Genomic DNA, 18,111 nt, shown 5'->3' with positions numbered 1-18,111 from the left:
ATAGCCCTGAAAATCAGTGCACAATTAACATGGCTTTAGTCGGTAAAAGCACAGAAGACATGAGAAGAAAACTGCAGAAACAGGCTGGGCTTGCAGGGATGAAGACATCACAATTATTAGAAATAGCTAACCAGGTGTCTGTAAACAGGGATGCAGTAAGCCGTAAGGAAAACTGCAAAGAGAATGAACATCAGGCCTGGCGACATGCCGACCTGTTTGTTAGCTGCAGCAATCAGAGGGGTCCCCCCAAAGAGGCAAGGGAAGGGGAGCCCTGGGAAAGAAACTCAGCTTGACTGTCAGAGTTTGCAGCGTAACCAGTGTGCTTGTTGTAAAGAAATAGGACATTGGAAGAACCAATGCCCTCAGCTCAAAAGAAAACAAGGTGACTCAGAGCAGGAGGCCCCGGACAAGGAGGAAGGGGTCCGGCTCAACCTGGCAGAAGGGTTATTGGACTGAGGGAGACCGGGGGCTCAAGTGTCCCCAAAGAGCCTCTGGTCAGAATGACAGTTGGGGGTAGAGACACTGATTTTCTTGTAGATACCGTGCTGAACACTCGGTAGTAACTGCCCCAGTCGCTCCCTTATCCAAAAAGACTATTGACATAATCGGAGCCATGGGGGTTTCAGCCAAGCAAGCTTTCTGCTGGCCTCAGACTTGTACTGTAGGAGGATGTAAAGTGATTCATCAGTTTTTGTACATCCCTGACTGTCCCTTGCCCTTGTTGGGAAGGGACTTGCTTAGCAAGCTGAGAGCCACTATCTCTTTTACAGAGCATGGCTCTTTGCTGCTAAAGTTCCCCAGAACGGGAGTCATTATGAGCCTTACCGTCCCCCCAGAGGAGGAATGGAGACTTTCCTTAACTGAGCCGGCCCAAGAGATAAGACCAGCTCTGGCTAAGCGGTGGCCAAGAGTACGGGCGGAAGACAACCCTCCAGGGTTGGCAGTCAACCAAGCCCCCTTACTCATACAGGTTAAGCCTGGGGCCCAGCCAGTTAGGCAAAAACAGGACCCGGTCCCCAGAGAAGCTCTTCAAGGTATCCAGGTCCATCTCAAGCACCTAAGAACTTTTCGAATTAGAGTTCCTTGTCAGTCGCCACGGAACACTCCCCTCCTGCCTGTTCCCAAGCCAGGGACCAAGGACTACAGGCCGGTACAGGATTTGCGCTTGCTTAATCAAGCTACAGTGACTTTACATCCAACAGTACCTAACCCGTCCACATTGTTGGGGTTGCTGCCAGCTGAGGACAGCCGGTTCACCTGCTTGGACCTGAAAGACACTTTCTTTCATTTCAGATTAGCCTCTTAGAGCCAGAAGCTGTTTGCCTTTCAGTGGGAAGATCCAGAGTCAGGTGTCACTACTCAATACACTTGGACTGGGCTTCCCTAAGGGTTCAGGAACTCCCCCACCATCTTCGGGGAGGCGTTGGCTCGAGACCTCCAGAAGTTTCCCACCAGAGACCTAGGCTGTGTGTTGCTCCATTAGGTTGATGACTTTTTGCTGGGACACCCCACGACAGTCAGGTGCACCAAGGGAAGGGATGCCCTACACCAGCACCTGGAGGACTGTGGGTATAAGGTGTCCAAGAAAAAAGCTCAGATCTGCGGACAGCAGGTACTGTTACTTGGGATTTATCATCCCGCAGGGGGAATGCAGCCTGGGATCAGAAAGAAAGCAGGTCATTTGCAATCTACTGGAGCCTGAGAGCAGAAGGCAGGTGAGAGAATTCCTGGGAGCTGTGGAGTTTTGTAGACTGTGGATCCCAAACTTTGCAGTGTTAGCCAAGACTTTGTATGAGGTCACAAAGGGGATGGGGACCGGGAACCTTTTGAATAGGGATCCCAACAACAGCAAGCCTTTCATGAGTTAAAGGAAAAGCTTATGTCAGCCCCAGCCCTGGGGCTACCGGATCTGACAAAGCCTTTTACATTGTATGTGTCAGAGAGAGAAAAGATGGCAGTGAGAGTTTTCACCCAAACTGTGGGGCCCTGGCAGAGGCCGGTGGCCTACCTCTCTAAGCAACTAGACGGAGTTTCTAAAGGATGGCCCCCATGTTTGAGGGCCTTGGCAGGAACTGCCCCACTAGTACAAGAAGCAAATAAGCTGACTCCTGGGCAAAACCTGAACATAAAGGCCCCCCATGCTGTGGTGACTTTAATGAATACTAAAGGACATCATTGGCTAACGAATGCTAGACTCAACATGTACCAAAGTTTGCCCTGTGAAAATCCCCATATAACCATGGAAGTTTGTAACACCCTAAACTCCACCACCTTGCTCCCGGTATCACAGAGACCTGTTGAGCATGATTATGTAGAAGTGTTGGACTCAGTTGACTCTAGCAGACCTGACCTCTGGGACCGCCTTGGGCATCAGTAGACTGGGAACTATACGAGGACGGGAGACTCCAGGTAGACTTCACAGAGATGCCAAAGTGTGGAGGTAACAAGTATCTACTAGTTCTTTGGTGTACCTACTCTGGGTGGGTGGAGGCTTATCCAACACAAACTGAGAAAGCTCGTGAAGTAACCCTCATGCTTCTTTGAGATCTGATTCCTAGATTTGGACTGCCCTTACGGATCGGCTCAGGTAACGGGCTCGCATTTGTGGCTGACTTGGTGCAGAAGACTGCAAAGGTATTGGGGATCACACGGAAACTTCATGCCGCCTACCGGCCTCAGAGTTCCGGAAAGGTGGATCGGATGAATCGGACTATCAAAAATAGTATTATTGTCTTCCCCGATGGATATTAAAAACAACACCACAAGCGGTGTCAAACCACCTGCTAAATCTGACAGAATTTTATCCTCTCCCCTCACCCCCCGTGCCCCCGGATATTAGAGACAATAGCACAGGGGTAATGTACACCCACTGCTTTATTGGGAGTAATATCACCCTCTCCCTTCTTGGATATTAGGAACAATATCACACTGTGTGTGTACGCCTGTCGTGAATTCAATGGAATGTCATCCTGTGCCTCCCTGGATATGATGAACAATATCACGGGGGATGTACAACTTCTGAGATATTGGGAGTGATATCATCCTCTCCCCTCTGGAAGTTAGGGACAATAGCACAGGGGTAGTGTACACCCTCTGTGATGTTGGGACTAATATCATCCTCCCTCCCCCTGGATAGTAAAAACTATATCACAAGGAGTGTGTACACACACTTCGATATTGGTATTAATACCATCCTCTCCCTCTTTGGATATTTGGTGCAATATTTCAGGTGGGGTATACACCACCTGCAATATTGGAAGTAATATTATTTTCTCACCCTCTGGATATTAAAAACAATATCACAGGGGTTGTGAACAACCCCGGTGATATTTGGAGTAATATCATCATCTCCCCTAATGAATATTAAGAACAATATCGTAGAGGGGTGGTGTACAATCCCTTTGATATTTGATATCATCCTCTTCCCCCCTGGATATCAGGAACAATATCAGGAAGGGATGTACAGACCCTTTGACATTTGCTGTCGTATGATTGTCTCTCCCTGAGATATTAGGAAACACGTAACTGGGGATGTGAACACCCCTACGACATTGGGAGTAGTATCATCCTCTCCCCCCCTTGCATATGAGGAACAATATCACCGGTGGGGTGTACTGCCTCTGCGATATTGGGAGTACAGTTATCCTCTCTTCCCCTGGATGTTAGGGAGGGTATCAGAGGGGGAGGGTGTACATTCCCCGCGATATTCAACGTAATCTTATCCTCTCCCTCCCAGGGTATTACGATCAATATTACAGGAGGGATGTAAACCCCCTGCGATATTGAGGATCATGTCATCCTCTTTCGCTCTGGATATTAGGAACAATATAACAGGGTTGTGTACACCCCCTGTGATATTGGGAGTAATATCATCGTCTCTCCCTGTGGATGTTAGGAAGAGTATCACAGGGCTGTGTAAACCCCCTGCGGTATTGGGAGTAATATCATCCTCTCTCCCTCTGGACAGTAGGAAGAGTTTCACAGGGGTGTGTCCACCCCCTGCGATATTGGGAGTAATATCATCCTCTCCATCCAGGAAATTACTAACAAGGTCACGGGGGGGTGTACTCCCCCTGGGATATTGGGAGTAATGTCGTCCTCCCCAAACCTGGATGTTAGCAACAAGATCACAGGGGGTGTACACACCCTGCGATATTGGAAGTAGTATGATCCTCTCCCCACCTGGATACTGGGAAAAATATCACAGCGCGGGTAGACATTTCCTACGCTGTTGGGAGTAATATCATTCTTTTCCTTTCTGGATATTAGGAACAATATCACAGGGGTGGTGTACATTTATTTCGATATTAGGAGTAATATCATCCTCTCCTCGTTGGGACAATATCCCATTGGGGAGTCCACCCTCTGCGATATTGGGAGTAATATCATCCTCTATTTCCCTGGATATTGGGCACAATATCACAAAAGGTGTACAACCCCTGCGATATTGGGAGTAATATCACACTCTCCTTCCCTAGATATTAGAAAACAATATCATCAGGGCTGAACACCCCCTGCGATAATGGGAGTAATATTTTCTCTTTCACAGGCCATTAGGAACAATATCACAGGGGGTGTTTACACACCCTGCGATATTGGAGGTAATATCATCCTCTGCCCCCCAGAATATTACCAACAATATCAAACAGGGATGGTGTACACCCCCTGTGATATTGGGAGTAATATCCTTCTCTCCACCTCCGGATATTAAGAACAATATCCCGGTAGGGGGTGGTTCACCCCCAGTGATATTGGAAATAATGTCATCTTCTCCTTCCCTGGATACTAGGAACAATATCACAGGGGGGTGTACACCTTCTGTGATATTGGAAGCAGTATCATCCTCTCTCCCGCTGGATATTAGAAAAAAAAATCACACCTGGTGTACACCCACTGTGATATTAGGAAGAATATTACAGGGTGTACACCCACTCTGACTTTAGGAGAAATAGCTCCCTAAAATGCCACAAATAATATCACAAGGTATACAGTAATATCTCCCTAGGATATTACAAATACTATCACAGGGTGTACACCCGCTGTGATAACAGGAGTAATACATTCCAAGGATATTACCAATAATATCACAAGGCTGTACACCCACTATGACATAAGCAGCGATATCTCCCTAGGATATTACGAATAACATCACAGAATGTACACCCATGGTGTGCACCCACGGTGATATTAGGAGTAATATCAACCCAGGACATAACCAGTAACAGCACAGGGTGTACATACATGATGTACACCCACGGTGATGTTATGAGAACTATCTCCCTAGGATAATACCAATAACATCACAGAGTGTACACACATGGTATACACCCACTGTGGCACGAGGACTAATAACTTTCTAAGATATTATGAATAGCATCACAGAATGTAATCACATGGTGTACAGCCACGGTAACATTAGGTGTAATCTCTCCCTAGGATATTACGAGTAACATCTCAGTGTGTACACACATGGTGTACACCCACTGTGACATGAAGGGTAATATCCCCCTAGATATTACGAATAACATCACAGGGTGTTCACCCATGGTGTACATGCACTGTAATATTAGGAATAATATCTCCCTAGGATATTATGAATAATATCACAGGGTGTACAGAAACTGTGATATTAGAGGTACTATCTCTCTAGGATATTATGAATAGTATCACAGGGTGTACACCCACTGTGATACTGGGAGCAATATCTCTCTAGGATAGTATGAATAATATCACAGAGTGTACACCCACTGTGATATTAGGAGAAATATCTCTCTGGGATATTATGAATTATATCACAGAGTGTACACACATGGTGTACATCCACTTTGCTATTAGGAGTAATATCTTCCTAGGACATTACAAATAACATCACAGAGTGTACACCCACTGTAGTATTAGGAATTGTATCTCCCTAGGTGATTACAAATAATATCACATGGAGTACACCCTCTGTGATATTAGCAGTAATATCTTCCTAGGGTATAATGAATAATTTCACAGTGTGTACACACATGGTGTACACTCACTGTGATGTTAGGACTAATATCTACCTAGTGTATAACAGATAACATCATAGGGTGTACACCCACTTTGATATTAGCTATAATATTTTTCTAAGTTGGTACAAATAATATCACAGGGTGTATAAACATGGTGTACACTCACTGTGATATCAGGAGTCGTACCTCCATAATATATATCATGAATAATAACACAGGGTGTACATCCACTGTATTATTAGGAGTAATATCTCTGTAGGATATTACAATTAATATCACAGGGTGTGTAGTCACTGTGATATTAGGAGCAATATCTTTCTAGGATATTACAAATAATATCACAGGGTGTTCGCCCACTCTGATGTCAGGAGCAATATCTCCCTAGGATATCAAAAATAATATCACAGGGTGTACAATCTCTGCCTTCCAGGTTCTAAGGGATTCTCCTGCTTCAGCCTCCCGAGCAGCTAGGGTTACCCGCCACCACGCCCGGCTAATTAGTTTTATTTTCACTAGAGACCGGGTTTCACCACGTTGGCTAGGCTGGTCTGGAACTCCTGACCTCAGGTGATCCATCAGCCTCGGCCTCCCAAAGTGCTGGGATTACAGGTGTGAGCCATTGCGCTCGGCCAAGACTTATATATTCAACTAATTTGGAAACACAGCTTCCGTATTTGAGTGTGCTTGTACCTTTATGAAGAAATGATGTCAGAAAACCTAAGGATGATAATAAATATGAAAAGTAACTGGCAGGGTAAAAGGTCTTCCCATTAAGAACTATAAGGTTCGATTTCGTTTTTAGATAATGCAGTCCTAGCTCTTGTATCGTCCTTTTAAATATTCCACTTCAAAGAAATTTGTAGCACGGTGTCAGAATAAAATAGAGTGTATTCCACTGCTTCTTAATTTCTTTCAATTAGACTGAGATCTTTTTCTTAAAGAGAGAAGAACATTTTTATTGCATTTTATTTTCTCTGAAAAGAGTAGGCTGTATTTTACTGAGATCACGGATTAGTTATATATTACGTTTTCGTCTTCTAACATTCTTCAGTGGATTTTCTCTAAAGTAGTATGTACAGAAAGATTTGAATAGCAAAAAAGTAAATCATGTAATAATTCTGAGATTTTTGGGTTTGTCACAACTGAGAAATATTGCTGACAGTGTATGGTCCTCAAGTGTGAAAATGTTCCTTGTGAATTGCTTGCATCCAAAACATACACACGGCATTAAGGGCTGGTTTTTATCTTTTATTTTTCCAATCTTCTTTTCTTCTCAAGCTGTCTAAGTCACACAGAGCCACGGAATCTCACAGATGTCTGAGAATTCCTCCTCCTGGGACTCTCAGAGGATCCAGAATTGCAGCCCATCCTCGCTGGGCTGTCGCTGTCCATGCACCTGGTCACAGTGCTGAGGAACCTGCTCATCATCCTGGCTGTCAGCTCTGACTCCCACCTCCACGCCCCCATGTACTTCTTCCTCTCCAACCTGTGCTGGGCTGACATCGGTTTCACCTCGGCCACGGTTCCCAAGATGATTGTGGACATGCAGTCCCATAGCAGAGTCATCTCTTATGCGGGCTGCCTGACACAGATGTCTTTCTTGGTCCTTTTTGCATGTATAGAAGACATGCTCCTGACTGTGATGGCCTATGACTGATTTGTGGCCATCTGTCACCCCCCACACTACCCAGTCATCGTGAATCCTCACCTCTGTGTCTTCTTAGTTTTAGTGTCCTTTTTCCTCAGGCTGTTGGATTCCCAACTGCACAGGTGGATTGTGTTACGATTCACCTTCTTCAAGAATGTGGAAATCTCTAATTTTGTCTGTGACCCATCTCAACTTCTCAACCTTGCCTGTTCTGACAGCGTCATCAATAGCATATTCATATATTTAGATAGTACTATGTTTGGTTTTCTTCCCATTTCAGGGATCCTTTTGTCTTACTATAAAATTGTCCCCTCCATTCTAAGAATTTCATCATCAGATGGGAAGTATAAAGCCTTCTCTACCTGTGGCTCTCACCTGGCAGTTGTTTGCTTACTTTATGGAACAGGCTTTGGCATGTACCTGACTTCAGCTGTGTCACCACTCCCCAGCAATGGTGTGGTGGCGTCAATGATGTACGCTGTGGTCACCCCCATGCTGAACCCTTTCATCTACAGCCTGAGAAACAGGGACATTCAAAGCACCCTGTGGAGGCTGCGCAGCAGAACAGTCTAATCTCATGATCTGTTCCATACTTTTTCTTGTGTGGGTAAGATAGGGCAACCACATTAAATCCCTACATCTGCAAATCCTGCCCCTTAGTCACATTATTTTTGTTGCTTGATGGCTTTTATTCATTTCCACATTTCCCGTGTGAATATTGCTTTCTTCGTTATGCCTTTAACTGGAATGGGTGAGTATTCTGGGATCCTTTGTTTAGCAGAAACCTCATGACTGAATCTTCTATACCTAGGCGGCCTCCTTTAGTTTCTGAGCAATAACCCTGTCATCCAGGTGGAATCACAACCATCATTTATATACACGAAGTCCTCACTTCACTTTGGAATTCCCTGAAGACTGACTTTATGGAAACAATGTACAGCAGGTCCTCCAACACCATTGGTGTGTTCAAAGTTGTCTGGTTATAATGTTGATGAGGAATAAGTGGTTTCACTATCCATAATTTTGCTTAAAGGTGAAGATTCCAAGAGACTTTCAAAGATGTTAAGTGAGGACATACTGTACATCAAATTCATATCCTCTTCCAGAGTTCATGTGGAATTTCTTTATAAACTGCTTCTAGAGAATCTCTTTAGGCAGGTTATGTGTAGAGATCCATGTTATCCGTCCTCAATCTTGGCTTTGAGTCAAATCACCTGGGGAGCTTACAAATGATGAGGCCTGGGTCTCATTACCTGAAATTCTGATTTACTTGCACCTGTGTTGGTATGTGACCCCTTTTTTTTTTTTTTTTTTTAGCACCAGAGGTGGTTCCAATGACAAAGTTTTTAGAGGCATCAAGTTCCAATGAGTAAGAACAGAAGTTAATTGCAATATGATTTCTTCAAATATTATCTTCAAATGCATTGTCCATCAACACCATACAAATTTTTATTATGCTGTTTTTTCTTACCACTTAGCATTTTCTTGTTTTTTTCTTTTTTTTTTGAGACAGAGTTTCACTCTTGTTGCCCAGGCTGCAGTGCAATGGCACGATCTCGGCTCACTGCAACCTCTGCCTCCTGCATTCAAGCGATTCTCCTGTCTCAGCCTTCCAAGTAGCTGCAATTACAGGCATGCGCTACCATGGCCGGCTGATGTTTTTTTTTTTTTTTTTTTTTTGTATTTTTAGTAGAGACACTGTTTCTCCATATTGGTCAGGCTGGTCTTGAACTCCCGACCTCAGGTGATCCACCGGCTTCGGCCTCCCAAAGTGCTGGGATTACAAGCGTGAGCAACCGCGCCCAGCCACCACTTAGCATTTTCATTTTACATTTGTTGAAGTTATAGATTTATACACACACTGATTGTTGCTTTGTCATACACTTGCATATACATAAGATGGGAAATAGAAGAATAAAATGGGCACAGTATCTCTAAAGTTTCACATTCCGAGACATTTTAAAAATATTTGCTTTTTAGAAATTTGTTCAATTAAGAAACTGTGCTATACACACACAATGAAGTATTATTCAGCCTAAAAAGGAATAAAATCCTCTCTACTGCAGACAAAATGGATGAGATTGCAGGTCTGTGTATTAAGTGAAATAAGCCAGGCACAGAATGACAAATCTTACATGTCCTCACTTATATGTAGGAATAAGAAAGACAATCTTGGTCAGGTGTGGTGGCTGAGGCCTGTAACCCCAGCACTTTGGGAGGCCGAGTTGCATGGATCACTTGAGTCCAGGAGTTCAAGACCCACCTGGCCAACATGGTGAAACCCTGTCTCTACTGAAAACACAAAAAATTAGCCGGGCGTGGTGATGCGTGCCTGTAGTCTCAGCTACTCGGAGGGCTGAGGCCCAAGAAGCACTTGAACTTGGGAGGCGGAGGTTGCAGTGAGCCCAGATTGTGCCTGTATACTCCAACCTGGGCAACGGAAAGAGACTCCATCACACACCTACACACAAAAGGAATCTCAGGAAGGTGGAAAGTATAAAGGTGGTTAGCAGACACTAGGAAGAAAAGGGGTGGGATGGGGAATGAAGAGAAATGGATAATTGGGTCCCAAAATACAGTAAGATGGAATAAGTGAGTTCTAGTGTTTGATAGCACAGTATGAAAATTTTAGCTCACAAGAATTTCTTGCATATTTCCAGATGCTTTGGTAAGAAGCTTCCTACCTTTCTCATTATGCTGTTTTTTAAGCTATTCTCTTTCTGCTCTGGAAATCTTGCTGGTTTTTTTGGTTTTGGTTTTTTGTTTTGAGATGGAGTTTTGCTTTTGTTGCCCAGGCTGGAGTGTAATGGTGCCATCTTGGCTCAGCGCAACCTCTGCCTCCTGGGTTCAAGCGATTCTCCTGCCTCCACCTTCCGGGCAGCTGGGATTACAGGCATGCCCCAGCATGCCCAGCTAATGTTGTATTTGTAGTAGAGACGGGGGTTTCTCCCTGTTGGTCTTGAACTCCTGACCTCAGGTGATCCGCCCGCCTCGGCCTCCCAAACTGCTGGGATTACAGGCGTGAGCAACCGCACCCGGCGCATGCTCTATCCTTATCTGTTGTCTGTTGTTTGTTTGTTTTTGAGCCCAGAAATAACTTCTCACCTATATGTTCAAATGATTTTTAACATGAGTGCTAAGAAAGTTCATTGGTGGAAAAGCAGCCTTTTCAAGGAATGGTGTTGGAGAAACTTGATTTCCACATGCAGAAGAATGAAGGTGGACCCTAAGTCACACCAGGTGCAAAACTTAACACAAACTGGATCAAAGACCTAATCCCAAGTGCTAAAAGTATAATATGCCTAAAAGAAAACATTGGCCACACTTCCATGACATCAGATAGGGCAATGCTTTCTGGGATATGACACCAAAAGCATAGGCAACAAAAGAAAATTAGATTCCTTGGATTACATCTAAATGACAGACACTTTTGTGCATCAAAAAACCCTGTGAACTGAGTGAAAAGATAACCCATCGATGAGGAAAAATATTTGCAAATCATATATCTGAAAAGAGGCTGATATCCATCATATATAAAGAACAGCTAGAACTAGACAACAAGAAACCCAAAGCATCCCATTAACAATGGTCAGAAGACTCGAGTAGATGTGTCCCTAAAGAAGATATAGCAATGGCCAATGAGCATCTAAAATGGTGTTCAAAATCACTAATCATAGGGAAGCGCAAATCAAACCAGGAATGTAATACCACACATTAGGATGGATATGGTAAACAAACAAGCATTGGTGAGACTAGAGGGAAGCAGGAATGCTCGAATATGATTGGAGGGAATGTAAAACTGTGAAGGAACAGGGAAAATAGTATGGCGTGTACTGGAACAATTAGAAACAAAATGATCAGATGTTCCCGCAGTTGCACTTGTGGGTACCTAGCAAAAAGAATTAGAAGCCAGGAGTGGAAGAGATATTTGTACACCCATATTCATAGCAGCATTATTCACAACAGCCAAAATGTGGAAGCAACCCAGGGGTTCGTGGACAGATGAATGAAAAAGCACACTGCAGTTCATTCATACAATGGAAGACTATTCAGCCTTAAAAATGCAGGCACTTCTGGCCAGTGCAGTGGCTCACGCCTGTAATCCCAGCATCTTGGAAGACCGAGGTGGGCGGATTACCTGAGGTCAGGAATTCAAGACCAGCCTGGCCATCTTGGTGAAACCCTGTCTCTACTGAAAATGGAAAACATTAGACGAGCGTGGTGGCGTCTGCCTATAGTCCCAGCTGCTCAGGAGGCTGAGGCACAAGAACTGCTTGAACCCAGGAGACAGAGGTTGCAGTGAGCCCAAATTGTGCCACTGCACTCCAGCCTGTGCAACAGAGGGAGACTCCATGTAAACACAAAACAAAACAAAACCAAAAAAAAAAAAACCCCAAAAAACCAGACAGGCACTTCTGACACAGGCTGCAACATGGATGAACCTTGAAGACATTATAGTCAGTGAAATAAATAAATCCCAAAAGGATAGACACGACCAGGCTCAGTGGCTCAACCCCAGCACTTTGGGAGGCTGAGGCAGACGGATCACTTAAGGTCAGGAGTTCGAGATCAGCCTGGCCAATATGGTGAAAGCTCGTCTCTATTAAAAATACAAAAATTAGCTGGGCGTGGTGGCGCATGCCTATAATCCCAGCTACTCAGGAGACTGAGACACAAGAATCGCTTGAACCCACGATGTGGAGGTTGCAGTGAGTCGAGACCACGCCACTGCACTCCAGCCTGGGTGACAGAGAAAGACTCTGTCTCCAAAACAAAACCAAAAAAAAAAAAAAAAAAAGGAAAAAATTAAACACGGTATGATTCCACTTAGATCAAGTGTCTAGAGTAATTAAACTCATGGAGTTGCAAAATAGAATGGTGGCCCCCAGGGGTGGGAGAGAGAGAGGAATGGAGAGTTTGGTCAATGGGTGCAATTTCCATTTTGAAAGATAAAACTGTTCTGGAGATGATGGCGGTGATGGCTGCTAAACAATGTGAATGTACTTAATGTGATTAAACTGTAAACTGAAAAATAGTGGGAATTGTAAGTGTTTACACTGGCCATTCCATATGAAATAATATATATTTATAACTTTTAATATTTATACATGATATATTTTCGCATAATAAAAGATGAAAATTAAAGCAGTTGGATCTTTAAAAAGAAAAGAAAGAAGCGAATAGTACACACAAGCTTTCTCCTGATTAGAGGAAGAGCCCCAAATCTTCTATGGACACTCACTTTTCTTCTTGCATTATTATGAGGAAATCCTTAGAGGTTGGGGAACTTGGGTGACTTTGGCTAATGAGGAGCTCTGTGTCTTGAGCGCCCCAGGCCATAGAATAGTAAATACTCAGTCTGTGCCTCCAGCCCTGCAGTGTGAGGTTCCAGTGCTGTGGGCTCCACACCCGTCACCTGTATCAGGAGGCTCATGTCTCACCCTGTCTTCTTGCCAGCCTTGAGGACGGAATCTGAGCCTCCAATGTGCACCACGCAGGGAGGACAGTGGACCTGTTCTCCGTGGTCATGGCCCAGCAGAGGGGAAGGGCAGTTCAGTGAGTGCTGAGGGATGGTCGGGAGCCTTGTTTTCTTTCCTCATCCTCAGGACAAACAGGAGAGTGCTGTGGGCAGATGGGAGGAGACCAACGTGCAAACTATCAGCTCAGCAGACTGTGGAGTTTCTGTTCTTGGTTGTGGTGGGGGGGTCTCAGAAATCTTATGCAAAATTTTGCTTTCCTCCCCCACTGGTTGTCCTTTTCATAGACATCTCACCCATGATAGCAGGGAATGAGTCCCTCTAAACTATTCCCTCAGAACAACAAAAAGATTATATTATGAAGGTGATGATGAGGATAAAGAGGATGACGACAGACACCATGGCGTCATGAACCCCTACTAAGGGCTTCCCAAAGACCAGGCTCTGAGCTCTGTGGTCTGTGCAGCTTGTTTCATTTCATCTGCGTAGTCTCCCAGTTATTAGTGCACAATTTCATTATTATTTTACAGACTAGAAAAGGAGCAACACATTTTCATATAACTTGTACCAGAATATGAAGTCAAAAAAGGTGAAGTCCCATTTGAACCAGGCAGTCTAAGTCCAGACATATGGCATTTGGCCAGTCCTGTCCCTGTATCCAACCTGCCCTCTCAAATCCTTGTCACTCAGGCCGATGCCCCTGCTCACTGTGCCCTTCCCTTTGGGGGTTCCCTGTAGACCACAGCTAGACCAGTGGGCACCACAATCACTGTGTCAAGTATAGAAAGGGCAGCTGAGATCACATCAAAGATTCCAGAAAGAATTGGCACAGGGTCATCCGGGACGTATCTTTCCCTTGCCTCTGTTCCTGGCTTTCCTTACAGCTCTCGACTTCCTCAAAGGAGTCACAAATTCAGAGCTTGGCTTCCACTCCTATCGAGGAAGCTGGAAACCATTTCAAAAATGCTCCTCAGATGTGCCTGTGGTTAAGACCTCTGAGGTCTGCTTAAAACTTTTTGAAGCTGGGCGCGGTGGCTCACGCCTGTAATCCCAGCATTTTGGGAGGCTGAGGCAGGTGAATCACAAGGTCAGGCATTCGAGACCAGCCTGGCCAACATGGTGAAACCCCGTCTCTACTAAAAATAGAAACAAATTAGCTGGGCATAGTGGCGGGTGCCTGTAATCTCAGCTACTCGGCAGGCTAAGGCAAGAGAATAGCTTGAACCTGGGATGGGGAGGTTGCATTGAGCTGAGATCACTCCACTGCACTGCAGCCTGGGCAACAGAACGAGACTCCGTCTCAAAAAAACAAAAGGAAAAACAGAAAATCCCACAACTTTTTGAGAGTTGGAAGACCATGAAGTGTAGTACCTGGGACTTAGAGTCTGGCCATTAATTTTCAATACCACCCTTTCTACTTGTCTGTATGGCAAGGGATGAGATGTCCATCCTCTGAGACTCAACACTCTCATCTGAGTTGATTTCTAGTTGATCCAATGGAAGTGAGCGATGATTAAACCGATCGTGGGTGCCCGCTTCGTGATCTCTACGTGGTGGATGCATAAAGTAAAGGCAAAGTGCATTTTAGATACATTCGTTAATATTTTAGGCTTAAACTCCATAGAATTCAACGGAAATATCCCCTGACCTGAAGTTCTGGTTTCCCTGCATTCCAGACAGGACATTTTATTTTGTCCTTATCTCAGTAAGTACTGAGTATTGTGAGAGGAACAAGCGAGTCTCTTTTGTTTCTGATTGCCCAGAGGCTGTATCTTGCTTGGCACATAGGAGATAACAAAAGTAAAAATCTATGTTAATTATTGAATTGACACTTCCTTGGTTCACAAAAATTGGCTGTCATCAGTGTGACTTCAGCTTACTTGATTCTTTTTGTTTTTTGTTTTTTGAGATGGAGTTGTGCTCTCGTTGCCCAGGCTGGAGTGCAGTGGTGTGATCTTGGCTCACTGTAGCCTCTGCCTCCCAGGTTCAAGCCATTCTCCTGCCTCAGCCTCCCGAGTAGCTGGGACTACAGGTGTGCGCCACCATACTGGGCGAAGTTTTTGTATTTTTAGTAGAGGCGGGGTTTCACCATGTTGGCCAGGATGGTCTTGATCTCCTGACCTTGTGATCTGCCCTTCTCGGCCTCCCAAAGTGCTGGGATTGCAGGCATGAGCCACTGTGTCTGGCCAAATTTCTGATGAAAACTCTAAGTCCACCTAAGCTAAGGACAGGAGTTATAGCTTCCATGAATTTTAAAACAAGACCCACCGATTTGAGTAAGCAATTATTCTCCTGAAGGAGAAAAGTCAGAAAACATAATGATGAAATCACTAGGACCTAACTGGCATGTGGAACTATTTTCTGTTTATGAACTATCAACTTTAATTTCATTTGCAGATGGCATGGTCTCAGCTGTTAGTGTTTATAAATGTTCTCAATCAAGGGAATTTGTATCAATCTATTCAAATAAAATAAAATATTTGAGTTCTTAATTTCCTTTAATTAGGATAACCTTTCTCTTAAAGTGAAGAGAATGGTTTTATTACGTATTTTTCTTCAGAAAAGATAGGCTGTATTTTCTAGCAATTACCAATTTGTTATATATGATGATCTGGCTCTTGGAACATTCTTGAATCTAGTGTCTCTAAGGCAGGTGTGTACAGCAAGAAGTGAATAACACAGAAATCAATGATGAAAGCATTAGAAGACAATTGAGTTTGTCAGAACTGCAAAATATTGCTGAGCGTGGATAGCTCTGGAATCTGAAAACATTACTTGTGAATTGCTTCTATCCAAAATGCAGACACAATGCTGGGTGTTGGTTTACTTGTTTCCGATTTTTCAACCCTCTTTTCTAGGCAAAAGGTGTCCAAACTCTACAGACCCACAGAATCTAACAGATGTCTCCATATTCCTCCTCCTAGAACTCTCAGAGGATCCAGAACTGCAGCCGGTCCTCGCTGGGCTGTTCCTGTCCATGTGCCTGGTCACGGTGCTGGGCAACCTGCTCATCATCCTGGCCGTCAGCCCTGACTCCCACCTCCACACCTCCATGTACTTCTTCCTCTCCAACCTGTCCTTGCCTGACATCGGTTTCACCTCCACCACGGTCCCCAAGATGATTGTGGACATTCAATCTCACAGCAGAGTCGTCTCCTATGCAGGCTGCCTGACTCAGATGTCTCTCTTTGCCATTTTTGGAGGCATGGAAGAGAGACATGCTCCTGCGTGTGATGGCCTATGACCGGTTTGTAGCCATCTGTCACCCTCTATAACATTCAGCCATCATGAACCTGTCTTTCTGTGGCTTCCTAGTTTTGTTGTCTTTTTTTTTCTCAGTCTTTTAGACACCCAGCTGCACAGCTTGATTGCCTTACAAATGACCTGCTTCAAGGATGTGGAAATTCCTAATTTCTTCTGTGACCCTTCTCAACTCCCCCATCTTGCATGTTGTGACACCTTCACCAATCACATCATCATGTATTTCTCTGCCGCCGTATTTGGTTTTCTTGCCATATCGGGGACCCTTTTCTCTTACTATAAAATTGTTTCCTCCATTCTGAGGGTTTCATCATCAGGTGGGAGGTATAAAGCCTTCTCCACCTGTGGATCTCACCTGTCAGTTGTTTGCTTATTTTATGGACCAGGCTTTGGAGGGTACCTCAGTTCAGATGTGTCATCTTCCCTGAGAAAGGCTGCAGTGGCCTCAGTGATGTACACAGTGGTCACCCCCATGCTGAACCCCTTCATCTACAGCCTGAGAAACAGGGATATTAAAAGTGTCCTGTGGCGGCCGCATGGCAGCACAGTCTAATCTCAATATCTTCTTATCTGTTCCATTCCTTCTGTAGTGTGGGTTAAAAAAGGCAGCAAGGTCAAATAAGAATGATATCACAGGGTGAACACCCGCTGTTATATTAGGAGTAATACCTCCCTAGGATATAAAATATACCATCACAGAGTCTACACATATGGGGTACACCCACTGTGATATTAGAAGCAATATCTCCCTAAAAAATGATGAAAAATATCACAGGGTGTGCACACAGCATGATATTAGGAGTAATATTTACCCTGGATATTACGACTAATATCAAGGGTGTACACACACGAGGTACACACACTGTGATATCAGGAGTTGTATCTCCCTAGGATATTCCGAATAATATCACAGGGTATACACTATGTGCATACATCCACTGTGATATTTGAAGTAATATCTCTCTATGAGATTACAAATAATATCAAAGTGTGTACACCCCTGTGACCCATGAGGAGTAACATCCTTCTAGGGTATTACAGATAACGTCACAAGGCGTACAACTTCCGTGACATTTTGTACACGCTTTGTGACATTAAAAGAAACATCCCCCTAGATATCCTAGGGGGATATGAATAATAACCAAGACAGTGTAGACACATGGTGTACACAGCCTGTGTCATCAGGAGTAACATTCCCTTAGGATATTATGAATAATATCACAGCAGGTGTACACACATGGTGTACACCCCATGTGACATTAGGAAGAGCATGCCCCTAGAATATTAGGAATAGTATCATAGGTGTTGAATTCGCATGATATACACCCCCGGTGACATTAAAAATAACATCCCCCTTGGATATTATGAATAATATGACAGGGAGTACACCCCGTGTGACATTAGGAGTAACATCCCCCGAGGACATAATGAATAACATCAGAGTTTGTGCATGCATTGTGACCTTAGCAGTAACAACTCTTCAGGATATTACAAATAATATCACAGGGTGTACACGCATTGTGACGTTAGTAGTAACATCCCGCTGGAATATGATGAGTCATATCACAGGGTGTACACCCCCTGTGACAATAGTAGTAACATTCCCCTAGAATATTATGAATAATATCACAGGACGAACAGCCCCTGTGATTTACGAGTAACATTTCTATAGACTATCACAAGTCATATCACTGTGTGACTCTGTGTACACCCCGTGTGACATTAG

General features: G+C 44.2%; 2 protein-coding genes and 1 pseudogene across 2 annotated transcripts in view; all 3 read left to right on the top strand.

Annotated features, from left to right (window-relative positions):
• Positions 1-18,111, top strand: part of LOC129058280 (myosin light chain kinase, smooth muscle-like) — a 53,307-nt gene that overhangs the window by 14,314 nt on the left and 20,882 nt on the right.
• Positions 1,644-16,942, top strand: LOC129058452 (olfactory receptor 7E24-like). The gene is made up of 3 exons (XM_063721723.1): positions 1,644-1,715; positions 2,291-2,440; positions 16,049-16,942. The coding sequence occupies exons 2-3, from the start codon at positions 2,425-2,427 to the stop codon at positions 16,366-16,368; spliced, it is 336 nt and encodes a 111-aa protein (XP_063577793.1). The 5' UTR covers positions 1,644-1,715; positions 2,291-2,424; the 3' UTR covers positions 16,369-16,942.
• On the top strand, positions 5,470-8,220 carry LOC100938031 (olfactory receptor 7E24-like; annotated as a pseudogene).

This window comes from Pongo abelii, chromosome 2 (assembly GCF_028885655.2).
Source record: "Pongo abelii isolate AG06213 chromosome 2, NHGRI_mPonAbe1-v2.0_pri, whole genome shotgun sequence".
Classification (NCBI taxonomy): Eukaryota; Metazoa; Chordata; class Mammalia; order Primates; family Hominidae; genus Pongo; species Pongo abelii.
Note: the sequence above shows the minus strand (reverse complement) of the source record. Positions and strands in the feature narration are given on the sequence as shown.